Source organism: Microcebus murinus, chromosome 1 (genome assembly GCF_040939455.1).
Source record: "Microcebus murinus isolate Inina chromosome 1, M.murinus_Inina_mat1.0, whole genome shotgun sequence".
NCBI lineage: Eukaryota > Metazoa > Chordata > Mammalia > Primates > Cheirogaleidae > Microcebus > Microcebus murinus.
In genome coordinates, this window is record NC_134104.1 from 5888068 (window position 1) to 5903186 (window position 15119).

The following is a 15119-nucleotide window of genomic DNA, read 5'->3' on the forward strand; positions in this document are numbered from 1 at the left end:
GTAGTAACCTTTCTTTCTTTAGCATAGGTCAAAAACTTTTCCACCATAAAAGTCTGAAAACTTCAACGAGAGTATTTTATTTTTTATAGCTAGCGTTAGGTATGTAAAGTTCTTTAGAAAGCAGAATCCCTTTTGCTAAAGTATTTTTTTGAGCACTGGCACTTAAGTGACACTTACCTTGCCATTCTTAATATAGAGGGAGATTGTGAACATTTCCAGGTTGAATTAATTTTTTTATTAAAGCTGCAAATATAGTTTTATAAGCTATATAGTAAGTTAGAACATTGATCTTTGGACATAAACTTAGTTTTGGAATAAGGGATCTTATTTTTTCTATATTTTTATATAGAGGCTGGGCGCGGTGGCTCATGCCTAATAATCCTAGCTCTCTGGGAGGCCGAGGCGGGTGGATTGCTCGAGGTCATGAGTTCGAAACCAGCCTGAGCAAGAGCGAGACCTCATCTCTACTATAAATAGAAAGAAATTAATTGACCAACTAATATATATAGAAAAAATGAGCCGGGCATGGTGGCGCATGCCTGTAGTCCCAGCCACTTGGGAGGCTGAGGCAGTAGGATTGCTTGAGCCCAGGAGTTTGAGGTTGCTGTGAGCTAGGCTGATGCCACAGCACTCACTCTAGCCTGGGCAACAAAGCGAGACTCTGTCTGTCTCAAAAAAAAATATATATATATAGAAATTTGATTTGTTCATATGTTTGTTGTAAACTGGATGTTTAAACTTTAACATTTTTATTTCAGGTGGTATGTTTTTAGCCACAGGTAGTACTGATCATGTAATCAGAATGTACTTTTTGGGTTTTGAAGCACCTGAAAAGATCGCAGAACTTGAAAGCCACACTGTAAGCATCCACGTTTTTAAAATTTGTAGATTGTTTATTAATACTTTACCTATTATTATTGCTAAGGGGAATTGTTATTGGTTCTAATTTTATTTTTCATTTTTCTGTTAGATGAATTTTAAAAGATGTTTTGATATGGTTTTATTATATTTTGAAATTTTAAATCATTGCATTTCTGAGTTGATTGTGATGGTCTTTTAAATTTTTGCTGAATTCAATAGTTAAAATGTTAAAATTAAGAGTTTTGTATATTTATAAAATGAAAATGTCTAGGTGCAATATGGTTTTTGTTAATTCTATTTTAATTTTAACTTAAGCATAGGAGGAATTGCATTTAAAGGGGAGGGATTTCATTGACAATTCAGAATAATATCTTGAGAGTGTTAATATTTTATAGTGGTTATTTTTTAATAGCTTTAAGTCTAAAATCTTGATTATGACAGTTGATGTTGGTGGGTTAGTTTCAGGTGGGCCTACTTATCCTAACCAAGCTTATGAAATAAGAATGCTGTTTTATTAATGTATAGTAAGATAGATAACTCTCAGTATTCTGGAATATTCGTCAGGGGTCAGATCATCTTTTCCTCTATAGGGAGTTTTAGGGAAGCCAGTGCAGATCCAGAAGTTATTTGATAAACATAGATTCAAATCATTTAAAATACTTTTTTGTACAGAAATAATCATCAAATGAAAATGCTTGTTTTCAGCTGCTTTAAGATCTTTATATTTTGATCACTTTGCACACATTTCCTTTTCACACAACGCATTTTAAATAGATGTAACTATAAATACAGCTTTAATTTTAGAAACAAGGCTTTTTTTTCTAATGGATGTTACCTATCTTTGAATAGAGAGCTGTATCTTAAGTAATCTTTTTAGGTTCATAGTTGAGAGTCTTTGCAATTAAAACTACAAAACATGTTGATTGACAGTGCTAAGCAACCCAAGTGCAGATCTTGCTTGCTAAAGCACATGTGCTTCTAGCACTAATACTGTTTTTTGTTTTAAATTTATAAACCATACGAATTTGTAAAGGTGATGACTTTTGTATTTGCTTTTGCCCCCTTTAGGATAAAGTAGATAGCATCCAATTTTCTAACAATGGTGATCGGTAAGTGTATGTTTGTGTGTTTTTAGGCAAATAAAAATGCTACATATTAGTAGGGCTAATATATCACTTTGTATATATTATTTTCTCTTTATATTTTATTTCACTTTTAATTGATAATTAAATATATTTATGGGTTACAATGGTGTATTTGTTATATGTTTACATTATGGAATGAATAAATCAAACCAACATACTCATCACCTCACATATTTATTTTTTCGTGGTTGAACATTTAAAATAAACTCTATATTATTTAAAAATAATATAATACACTGTTACTGTGTATATTCCAGGTATTTAGTAGTAAATATATTAATTGAATGAAAAGTCTCTGGGGTAGGAGGGAAACACATGAAATGTAAATTTCTAGAATTGTAGTTTCTGCAGGCTTCTGTGACCAAAAGTAATTTTTCTTTGGCCAGGTGTCTGATTTACTAAAAAAAATTATGATGATGAAATTTCCTATGTTTGAGTAGTTTAAAAACATGATCAACCACTGTGATGTATGCTGCAACAAATTATTACTTAAATTATATCTTTATTCCTTGTCCCCATTGTATCAGGTAACTTTCCTAAACTGTAGTTTTTGACACCTTAATTTGTTAATAGATTATAAATTAATTTGTGTTAAGAATTAAGTTGTTTAAATGGAACTTTTATTTTCCCAAACATTAAATAAAAATTTTTCCTGTTTTTCCCCTTCTCCAGGGACTTCTTTTACATTGTCTTCTCAAAATTCAGTTGTTTGCAAAGCTATTGATTGAGTTTGAAGTGTGTTTTATTTCATAGGGCCAGGCAAATCATAGCAAACCAGATTTTTTCTATCCACATATGTCCTAAATACCTACTTGTCTTTAGAATTTACACCTGTAGATACACCTGTTTTCAGGACAGCTACATTAAAAATTATTTTGCATGTGTGATTTTAATTGTAGAGTTTGGTGACAAGTATGTGAATATAAGAACTTTTTCTGAATGTTTAAAGGTTCCTAAGTGGTAGCAGAGATGGAACAGCACGGATTTGGAGATTTGAGCAGTTAGAATGGAGAAGCATTTTATTGGATATGGCTACCAGAATCTCAGGGTAAGTTGAGATTATTATAAGTGCATCATAGATGCTTGGTTTCTGTGTTTGTCTTTCTCTCTTTGTCGTTGGGTATTTTGCTGAGGGGATTATATTCCTGTTATGAAGTGCTATGGTCTAAGTGAATGGCTACCTACTGCATAATTGATAAACAAGTACTTACATCCCATATGTCTGAAAGAAGTTATCCTTATGTAATATAATTATGTGGCAGAGAAAAACATATACTTATCCTATTAATATTGTTGCTCAAAGCATTGACCTTCTTCGGAGTAGTTGCATTTAAAACCTATAATTAAAAAAAATTACAAAATTAACTCATGTCAAGTGGGAAATTTTACTTTTCTGTAGATAGGATTTTTGACATTTTTAAAAGGTACTTTGGAGCTAATACCAGAGAATAAAGTAAGGAAACACATTTTATTGTTAAGATTTCAAAAGAAAATTGAGCTCTAATGGGAATTTTGCATGCTAAAATTTTGGCTTGTAAAATGGTTTTGAAGGCATCTTTCTCAGTGCCCACCCCACCAAAGTTTGAAGTGTATTTTGAGCTGCTTTGAGATAAGTAGCACGTTATTTTTTTGGTTTGTGTATACTGGGAGGCAGTATAGATAGTAGAAAGAATACATAATTTGGAGTCAGACCTTGGCTCAAATACCACTTATATTGTTCATAGCTATATAGTTTTGAGAACATCATTTAATATTCTTAATTTGTTTCATTATCTGAGAAATGAAACTATTTGATTTTAAAAATATATGATAAAAGTGTCTAGTGAACTGTTTTGCATAGAGTAGACAGTTCAGTGTTCTTTTGCCTGTTACAAATACTGTTTTTTTTTTTTTTTTGAGACAGAGTCTCGCTTTGTTGCCCAGGCTAGAGTGAGTGCCGTGGCGTCCTAGCTCACAGCAACCTCAAACTCCTGGGCTCGAGTGATCCGTCTGCCTCAGCCTCCCGGGTAGCTGGGACTACAGGCATGCGCCACCATGCCTGGCTAATTTTTTATATATATATCAGTTGGCCAATTAATTTCTTTCTGTTTATAGTAGAGACGGGGTCTCGCTCTTGCTCAGGCTGGTTTTGAACTCCTGACCTTGAGCAATCCGCCCGCCTCGGCCTCCCAAGAGCTAGGATTACAGGCGTGAGCCACAGCGCCCGGCCACAAATACTGTTAATACTTTAGTTACACTGTAAGACAAACCTAAAGTCATAAATTTTACTTTAGAGTTTATTTCCAAAGTTTAATGTTCTACTTTTTTTGCATCAATTTTTCTGAGAAATGTTGTTTCACATTTTGTCTTTTGAGAGTCATGTCTACTTTGTTTTCAGTAATAGAAATTGACTTAATATTCTTTGCTGTAGCTCAAACGATTCTTACAGAGTTTTCAAAATAAATTTGATCTTAATATTTTTGTAGAATTATCTGTAGTAGAGAATGAGGAGAAATATATACTGGAAAGTTGATAATCCTTGTGTATAAACAAATTTAAAAAACTTTACCATTACGTAAAAATGTTATGTCTCATTGTGAAAATGAATACTGTTCTTGTTTAGTTGAAATAAGGAGAAAAGGGTGTGAAGATAATTTGAGGTCATATTCACCTATGAACAATTATTTGGCTAAATAGGAAGAAATGTCAGAATGAACAAAGAGTTTTAAAAGTGAGACTGACAAAACTGCTTAGTTATCATACTCTATTCATAGAACTTTTCCTGTAATTTTGTGCATGATGGTAATAATCTTTTCTATTTAAAGTTTTACTGTTTTCAGCTGGGTATGGTGTAATCCTAGCACTTTGCGTGGCTGAGGCAGGAGGATTGCTTGAGGCCAGGAGTTTGAGACCAACCTGAGCAAAATAGTGAGACTCTGTCTCTGCAAAAATACAAAAAAATTGCTGAATATGTTGGTGTACACTGTAGTCCTAGCTACTTGGGAAACTGAAGCAAGAGGCTCACTTGAGCCCATGAGTTTGAGGTTGCAGGGAGCTATAATTGCAGCACTGCACTGTAGCCTGGGTAACAGAGTGAGAGACTCTGTCTCAAAAAAAAAGGGAAAAGCTAATTTTGAATCTTGAAAAGCAGAATCTTCTGTGTGTAAGAATTGATAGATACATTTGTTTTAGTGCTCTAATCTAGGCTAATAAACTCGATGAAATGCAATATGTCTGTTAGTAATTTCAGAGTTATTAATTAGGAAAGCCTTTTAGTTTAAAGTGAAGAGTGGAGTCTTAGCCTTTTCCATTTTACCTCTTAATATTATTCTCTGTCCTGCTCCGTCTCCAACCAATCTTATTGGAATTATTCTTTTATGTTCCATTGGTAGCTGTTATATAGCACTTACTACATATAGCTGTTTTTTGTTAATTAAAATGTTAGATGCTTACAATTTCTTGAAATGTGTTATGTGATTTCAGAACCAATTAGGCCTTTCTCTACCCTCTGTTCACTATTGACTAGTTTACAGAGAAACTTTTTTTTTTTTTTTTTTTGAGACAGAGTCTCACTTTGTTGCCCGGGCTAGAGTGAGTGCCGTGGCGTCAGCCTAGCTCACAGCAACCTCAAACTCCTGGGCTCGAGTGATCCTTCTGCCTCAGCCTCCCGGGTAGCTGGGACTACAGGCATGCGCCACCATGCCCGGCTAATTTTTTATATATATATATCCGTTGGCCAATTAATTTCTTTCTATTTATAGTAGAGACGGGGTCTCGCTCAGGCTGGTTTTGAACTCCTGACCTTGAGCAATCCGCCCGCCTCGGCCTCCCAAGAGCTAGGATTACAGGCGTGAGCCACAGCGCCCGGCCTTACAGAGAAACTTTGCGTATCAGTTTTATAAAGCATACAAAACATTGCAGACATGTGTATCCAAGACCATTCTTGCCAAGTGGCCCACAGGAATAGTGTGTAGGGAGGTTATGTAAACAGATGTGTACAGTCTTATTTATAGTTCAACAATTTGAGTGTGTCAGGTATTTTTCTAAACATTGGGTATATGAAGGTGAATCATGTTTTTTGTTTTCCTAAAATTTTTTTTCATTCTCTGGAAAGAAACAGTTGAAAGTAAGTGGTAGCAATAGGATTGGGGTCAGGAGAAGGGAATAATAGAAAAGTGGTAGGAAGAAAAAGCTTTGCTTTCATAAGCAGCAGTGGTGTCCTAAAATTTGCCCTTCCTCAGTCTCTGAACTGCTTCTAAATTATCCTCTCCCCCTTATGATTTTCCCTGATGTTTTTCTAGATAATCTGTTACGGGTCAGATGTGATGAACCCTCCAAAGGGTTGATGAAATAGGCACATGAATTGGATTTCTTTATTTTTGTATCTGTAATGAGATATTATATACATTGTATAGCTTACCATCCAAATGAGTTTGCACACACATCGTGTATTTTTTTTGTTAGGGACTTATCTTCAGAAGAGGAAAGATTTATGAAACCCAAAGTAACAATGATAGCTTGGAATCAGAATGATAGCATCGTCGTTACAGCTGTGAATGATCATGTCCTTAAAGTATGGAATTCTTATACTGGACAACTTCTTCATAACTTGTTGGTAGGTAATTTCTTTTTTTTTTTTTTCTTTTTTCTTTCTTCCAGAAAACATCATTGGCTTAGGTAGGTAATTTCTATACGATATGACAAATCAGATTTTTTGTATACTACATACAGTCTTATTTTTGAAGCTATGAAATTAATATCCTGAATAAGTTTCTTTCACTTAAATCATTGAATGACTAGACATTTTTATATATAAAAATGTATAAATTATTGTCATTAATAGATTTTTTAAAGACCTTATATGCTGTGATAGTATGTGGTTTTAAATTGTAAACCCTCCTTAATGTTATGACTTTGTTGAATAAAGGGACATGCTGATGAAGTATTTGTTTTGGAGACACATCCCTTTGATTCCAGAATTATGTTGTCTGCAGGACATGATGGCAGCATATTTATATGGGATATTACAAAAGGCACCAAGATGAAACATTATTTTAATATGGTAAGTGATGTGAAGTATCTCTTTATGCGTGCTTGCATTAGAGTATTTGGATTATAAGGTTTAGCCAGATACTGATTTGCATGTTTTGACAGTTCGTATTTCTATAAATCAGGATACTCAAAGCCTAATAAATACCTGATAATTTTGTGTACATACATAAATGAAAGTTTTGTGTAACTGGTTTATGAGGGAAAGTTTTTCAAAAGTTAGCTGTTCAGCGTTTGGTATGCTGTGTACTTAAATTGACAAAATTATGGTAATTATACAAGCAGTTTTGTCACTATTTGAATTTATTGAAATTTAATAATAAAAATATAAAACATAATGATTAGCAAAATAATATTCAGTAATGGAGTATTATTCAATAAACATCCCTGGGTGGTTGATGTAGAGATTAAACATCATTGGATTTTTTTAGCCAGTTTTCTTTTGGCACATAGATATTTTAGAACCAAGTTAGGATCCTAGTATACATTTTTAGAATTTCTCTTACATAACCACAATTATAGTTATTAATCAGCAAATTTAACATTGATAAAATGTGCTGTCTATTCCAGATCTATATTTAAATTTTGTCAATTGTTGCAGTGATGTCTTTATGGGTATATTTTGCTCCTTGGACCAGGATCCAGTTAAAGCTAATTCATTGCATTAAGTGATTATGTATCTCTAGTTTTCTTTAATTGTCAACAGCATTCAGGCATTTTTTCCTTTGTTGTCCATCAACTTTTTTTTTTTTTTGAGACAGAGTCTTGCTCTGTTGCCCCAGGTAGAGTGCAGTGGCGTCAGGATAGCACACTGCAACCTCGAACTTCCTGGGCTCAAGTAATCCTCCTGTTACAGCCTCCTGAATAGTTGAGACTATAGGCACAGGCGTGCACAATGGCACCTGGCTAATTTTTCTATTTTTAATAGAGATGGGGTCTCTGTCTTGCTCAGGCTGGTCTTGAAATCTTGAGCTCAAGCAATCCTCACTCCTCAGCCTTCCAGAATCCTAGGATTACAGGCGTGAGCCACCATGTCTGGCCGCCCATCAACTTTTGGTGAGCATAGGCAAGTAATGTCACAGAATGTTCCTCTGTTTTGTCAGATATTTCCTTTTTTTTTTTTTTTTTTTTTTAATCAATATGGGGTCTTGCTCTGTTGGCCAGGCTCTGGAATGTTGTGATGCAGTCCTAGGTCTTTGTAACTGCTCACTGTAATCTCAAAACTCCTGGGCTCAGGCTATCCTCCTGCCTCAGTCTCCCAAGTAGCTGGGACTAAAGGTGCTCCCCACGACACTCAGCTAATTTTTTTTGATTTTTGTAGATATAGATCTTGCTGTGTTGCTCAGTCTGGTCTCAACCTCCTGGCCTCAAGCAGTTCTCCCACTTTGGCCTCCCAAAGTGCTGGGATTACAGGTATAAGCCACCGCCACTGGCTTGTCTGATATTTCTTGATGATAGATTCCGTTTGACATTTTTTTGGTGTAGTAAAACAAATGATATTGTGTCCTCCATCATATTGTGAGGTACACGATACTTATTTGCCCCACTATTGGTAGTGATAATTTTAAATATTTTGTTAAGGTGGCTTCTGCCAGATCTTTCTACTGTAAGTATTTTTTCTCTTTTAAATTATTATTTTCAGTAGCTCTTTTTAGACTATAAATATTTTGTTTCTCATTAACTTTTTTTTTTTGTTTTGTTTTGGACTGAAGGTGTATTGCTATTTTTTTTTGTTTGTTTGTTTTGGCTCATTAACTTTTTATCCACAAATATTTGCATCCATTGAAGATATTCTAATTGCTTCATTCTTTTCATATTTATTAGTATGCATCCTTGAACATAGTTTTATGATTTTTTAATTTTATGTAAAATCCTTTTTTGAAATACTTAAATATTTTTAAAGAATTTACAAATATATTTTTGAGTATAAATTCAACCTGTCTCAGAAGAAAGTAACTTATATAATTTCCTATGATTGATTATTTAAGTGGTTTGTAAAATATGCACGCAATAACACTTTAGATATCCTTGTGCGTGATTATTTCCTTAGGTTAATTCTGAAGGAATTACTGTGTAAAATAGTTTTAACATTGTTAAGGCTTTATATGTGAGATAGGTTTTGTGAAATTAACTCTTCACAGTTTATATTGCGTTCTATTCAAAGTGTAATTAGTTTTTGAGGCAGTATACTAGCAGCCTATAGATGAGTGGTTCTTAGACCTTTGATTGAAGACCATCCTAATCCATGTTGTTCATATGTGTGTTTTTTTAACCTTAAAATTTTTAATATGTTCATTCTGGACAGTTTTTTAACCGTTTAAAATATTTATTAAGATTAGATGCACTCTAAAACATTTTGTTTAGCCATCACCAAGCTACAAATACTTAAGTAGCCATCTCTGAAAGCTGCATCTGTGTGTATTCAATTTATTGGGAAAAGAAATGAATATTGTATAATTTTTCTATGGTCATAAAATTTATAGGAAACATCCATTACCTTAACTATCCTTTAAAACTCAGTAAGAATATTACATCCTGAATTTAACTTACCAAAACAAAGAACCACCTTAATTTAGGCTTTAAGCAGAATGTAAGGTGAACAACCTCTAAGCCAAAGAATAATCTGAAAAAAAGTCTCAAGTGGGCAATAATGATCTTATTTCCAGTCAGACACCAAAAATTGGCCTTGTTTACTGAGTTCTCCTCACCTTTACTGCTCAGCTGAGAGCATTTTAATTCTCTTTTTCTAAACATACTACACAGGATTGTCAATTACTAACAGAAACAGTATTTTCTAAATAATAAACTTTAATGTGACATTGAATTGTTCTCCAGGCACAGTTGCAGGTTGCATTTTGTCAGGAATCATTGTATAGGACTCTTCAAACTTCAGGTAAAAACCCAAGTCTGGCTTGCTTTGCTTAGATAGGATTGTCCACTTGGGTGAATGTTGTTCTTAGCAAGTATCCTTAGAAAAGCTGTCGTTGGAGTTAGGTCCACATGGATGATGTATGATCTTCAGCTTGCCAGCTTTGGTCTCTTGCTACCCCCTCCCCACCTGCCTCTGCTTTATTATGACTGGAGGCCTTAGGCCAGGAGTGCAAAGTGGTACAATGGTGCAGGTACAGCAGAAGTGGCTCCTGGAAGGACCATGTGGATAAGTCTGTATTCCCATGTTTTAATGATCAATTGGAGGGAAAAAAATATACATGTTATGGAGGAATACAAATTTATATTCATATCTTATTCACCAGTACCTGAATATCCCATTAACTTTATTTTTTCCATGTTTGCTAATTGGCATCCATTTATGTGTAGTACAGCAATAGTGAAGTGTCACTTTTCAAGCAATTACTCATTTGAACATTGATGTGAATTTGTTTTGGTAATTACTGAATGAATGATTGATTTTTTTCAGCACCGAACACACGTATCTTAAAGTTTAGTTATTGGAAAGTTAAAGGTCCAGACAACAAATATGGACAGCTTTTCACTGCAGAGTTAACCCAATAACTAACTTAACTATAAATTGATAATATTAAATCTGTTTAAAAGGAAGAATAAAACAGTTTAAAAGTAAACTATTTAAGATAACATGATACAGTTAGAAAACATCCTTCCTGAAATCTGTGGTGGTTTGAAGTAGGATAGCTGTAGCTGCTAGCATTTACATATGTGTACCCTTGAGATTTGGCAGCATTGTCCAATTATGCATGGTGGTCAGTCGTCTAAGTGTAGTGAGTTGAAATAGAGCTCTCCTTAAATTCCAGAAAAGTGTTGATTTTAATTCATGAATACCAAACTTTGTTAATCTTCAATCATTTATATACTAGATTATTATCCTTTTATAATGTATTAAAACAAAAGTTTATGAAATTGCTTGTCGCTCACTTGTAAGAAGTAAAGAAAGACTTCACTTTGGATTGGTTTATTAGCCTTCATATGTGGAGAAGTAATGCTTAGAAGATCTTTCAAGATTTTTTTATCTAGGCTAGTATATCTAGAATGAACTTTGTTTTCTGATAATATTAGTTGATGTATATGCTTAGTGCAAAATTTGTCTTAAATTTTTTTTCCAGAAGGGTTATATTGTCACATGTACCCACATTAAAAAAGTTTATATAGCAAGAGCACTTGCACAGAATTGGTCCTAACTTGTTTCTCTCTGGGTTTCCTAGATTGAAGGACAGGGACATGGAGCTGTGTTTGACTGTAAGTTTTCACAGGATGGACAGCATTTTGCCTGTACCGATTCTCATGGGCACCTTCTGATATTTGGTTTCGGATGCAGCAAACCATATGAAAAGGTCATTTTAAATACTTTCTTGTAGCACGGAACATATATAGTTATAAACTATGTTTTGGAAATATTTTAGCTGTACTGATTTGATTTCCTCTTCTTCTAATTTTAACTGTTTAATATTTATTTTCTTCCACATGTACAAACCTCAACATGTTACCCTGTGAACTTCACTTTTCTAGATTCCAGACCAGATGTTCTTCCATACTGACTATCGACCACTGATTAGAGATTCTAATAATTATGTCTTAGATGAGCAAACTCAGCAGGCTCCTCATCTTATGCCTCCACCATTCTTGGTGGATGTAGATGGAAATCCTCATCCAACTAAGTATCAGAGATTAGTACCAGGTCGAGAAAATTCTGCAGATGAACATTTGGTTCCTCAGCTAGGCTATGTGGCAACAAGTAAGTGTAATTTTTTTTCTTTTTAACTTTTTTATTTGAAAACTTCAGAGTAATACAAAGAATTCCCATACTGTTAGATGTACCAATTGTCAATATTATGCAATACCTGTTATCATTCTCTTTCTGTTTTTTTTGTGTGTGTGTGTGTTTGTTTGTTTTGTTTTTTTGAGACAGAGTCTGGCTTTGTTGCCCAGGCTAGGGTGAGTGCCGTGGCATCAGCCTAGCTCACAGCAACCTCAAACTCCTGGGCTGAAGCAATTCTCCTGCTTCAGCCTCCTGAGTAGCTGAGACTACAGGCATGCGCCACCATGCTGGGCTAATTTTTTCTATATATATTAGTTGGCCAATTAATTTCTTTCTATTTATAGTAGAGATGGGGTCTCGCTCTTGCTCAGGCTGGTTTCGAACTCCTGACCTCGAGCAATCTGCCCGCCTTGGCCTCCCAGAGTGCTAGGATTATAGGTGTGAGCCACATCATTCTCTCTCTAAGATTATACGCCAGGAATTTTAAATGTTGCTTAAATTTGGGTTTGTCTAGTTCCTCTTGATTAGATTCAGGTTATGCATTTTGACAGAAAACAACATAAATGATGTTCTAGTCTTTCTAGAGCATCACATCAGGATGTTTATGACTGTAGTTTGTCCAATTATGATTATAGTTTGTCCAATTATTGGTAATGTTTTCTTTGAACACTTGGTTAGTGTGGTGTTTGCTAAGTTTATTCACTATAAAGTTACTATTTTTCTCTTTTTGTAATTTGTGGGGAGATATGTAAAGACCTTGTTCTCAGGCCGGGCATGGTGGCTCATGCCTATAATCCTAGCTCTCTGGGAGGCTGAGGCGGGCAGATTGCTCAAGGTCAGGAGTTCGAAATCAGCCTGAGCAAGAGCGAGACCCCATCTCTACTATAAATAGAAAGAAATTAATTGGCCAACTAATATATATAGAAAAAATGACCCGGGCATAGTGGCGCATGCCTGTAGTCCCAGCTACTTGGGAGGCTGAGGCAGTAGGATTGCTTGAGCCCAGGAGTTTGAGGTTGCTGTGAGCTAGGCTGATGCCATGGCACTCACTCTAGCGTGGGCAACAAAGTGAGACTCTGTCTCAAAAAAAAAAAAAAAAAAAGACCTTGTTCCTTGTCAAACTTTACCCATACATAAACTTTAGGATCCATTGATTTTTATCTGAACTGGTTATTACTGTGAAGGTTGTAAAATGGTTATTTTCTAACTTCATAGCACTCCACCAGATAACACTGCATAGGACTGTCCATTACTCATCTTATATTTATTTATTGATGTGGTTCATTAAGTTTTAGTAGACTCACGGGTGGTTATATAGTGGGTTATAATTCATTACTGTCATTGTTTTGCAGCTCTTATTTTCCTTCGGTTTGACTCTGAGAGCCTCTTCAAGCTGTCCTTTCTGAAGTCCTTATTAATTTTCAGTCACTTCCTTCATTTCCTGGTTCAAGATGTTCTAGGCTTGTGTTGTATTTTCTTTGTGCTAGCCAAGTGCAGAGTTTTTTGTTTGTGTTAATAGCAGTGTAGTTGCAGTATTTCTCTCTGCAGATATTAAGCAAAGAAAAAGTGCTATTTTGTTTGGATGAGGTTTAGTTTACTGCAATTAAATTACCAACTATATTTAAGGTTAAAGCTTAATGTAAATCACTACATGTTTACTATTTCAAATGTTTACTTTTAATTAGTTTTATTGAAGTATAGTTTATTTATAACTGAATTCACCAATTTTAAGTATACAGTTCAAATGCATTTTGACAAATGTTGAACAATGTAACTACCACAGTAATCAAGATATAAAACATTTCTACTGGCCCCCAAAAGATCCCAGGGCTTGTTTGGAGTCAGTCCTCTCCCTTTTCCCAATCCCTTGTAACTACTTGTCTATTTTCTGCCACTTTAATTTTTTCCTTTAAGGGAATTTTATAATAAATAGAATCATTCAATATATAGTCTTTTGTGTCCTTGGCTTCTTTGGCTAAGCATGGTACTTTTTAGAGTTGTTCATGTTGTTGCATGTAGCAGTAGTTTGCCCCTGTTTATTGATTGGTAGTGGATGTATTGATATATATCATTATTTGTTTATTCATTTACCGACAGGTAAAGGACATTTGGCATATTTCCAGTTTGGGACTATTATGAAGGTTGAAATACGCATCTCTAGTGTAGAATTTGTCTTCAGACGAGATTGGGCGCGTTCAGGGTGGTGTGGCCGTAGACAGAATTTGTCTTCAGTTCTGTCAATTTTTACTTTATTTTAAAAGTCATTAGATGTTTACACATTTTGGATTATATGTCCTCTTGATGACTTGATTATTTGATCATTATGAAATCTTTCTCTATAACTTGGAAATATTTTTTGTTTTAAAGACTATTTTATTTCATATTAATACAACCAGTCCAACTTTTTTTTGTTATTGTTGGCATGGTATGTCTTTTTCAGTCCTTCTAACCTATCTGTATCTTTATATTTAAAATAGGTTTCTTATAGCCAGCATATCAAATCTGATAACTTGTCTTTTAATTGGAGTTTGTAGACCCTTTACATTTAATATTGTTAGTGTGATAAGGTTTGAATCTACCATTTGTTTTCTCTTTATCAGTTCTGTTCTTGGTACATTTTCCTTTCTTTTTCTGCCTTTTGGGAGTGATTACCGTGTTTCCCCTAAAATAAGACCTACCCATAAAATAAGCCCTAGCAGGATTTCTAAGCATTTGTACAATGTAAGCCCTACCCCGAAAATAAGACCAAGCGATGGGCGTGGCTATGTAGCATATCTGCACAACCCATGCATTTCATAGTGGAGCCATAAAGAAGAGGAGCAGCCCTTCTCATGTGCCCCATTGTGACAGCTACTATCCCAGAGGTGACCGGAATGGTGGGGGCAGCCCCACCAAGGTTGGCTCCCCCTGTCAGGTCCCGGCCATCCTGTGTGTGCTGCAAGCTGAGGCTTTGAGGGGAAAAGAACACATCCCCTGAAAATAAGCCCTAGGGTGTCTTCTTGAGGAAAAATAAATATAAGACCCTGTCTTATTTTTGGGAAACATGGTATTTTTTAGTGTTTCATATTGTAAGAGGAACTAGCCTGGGGGGAAAATAACTCTTCGGAGAACTGAAACCTGCATCCTTGCCTTAGGCCAGTGGTAGGGAGGAGTAGGGAGAAGGCCTTTGTTCTTACCCAGGTGGTGCCAGCCCCATCAGGTGGGTGGTGGCAGAATTCACAGGCTTTGTCTTTGGTAGAGATGGGACAATTAGAATAGTTAACCACTGTAACTGAAGGTGAGAACCCTCCCTTTAAAAGCTCTGTATTTCTGCCTGTGTTCAGGAAAAACTTGGATTTTGAGATGATAGTCTG

The 15119-nt window shown here is 35.0% G+C and overlaps 1 protein-coding gene across 2 annotated transcripts in view; it reads left to right on the forward strand.

Annotated features, from left to right (window-relative positions):
* Window positions 1-15119, forward strand: part of BRWD1 (bromodomain and WD repeat domain containing 1) — a 127561-nt gene that overhangs the window by 25261 nt on the left and 87181 nt on the right. For both annotated transcript variants that reach the window (XM_076000182.1, XM_076000184.1), the window contains exons 11-17: window positions 759-859; window positions 1930-1970; window positions 2956-3054; window positions 6450-6600; window positions 6913-7047; window positions 11213-11341; window positions 11517-11742. In XM_076000182.1, the coding sequence (XP_075856297.1) occupies window positions 759-859; window positions 1930-1970; window positions 2956-3054; window positions 6450-6600; window positions 6913-7047; window positions 11213-11341; window positions 11517-11742 (882 nt within the window). The remainder of the gene's footprint in view (window positions 1-758; window positions 860-1929; window positions 1971-2955; window positions 3055-6449; window positions 6601-6912; window positions 7048-11212; window positions 11342-11516; window positions 11743-15119) is intronic.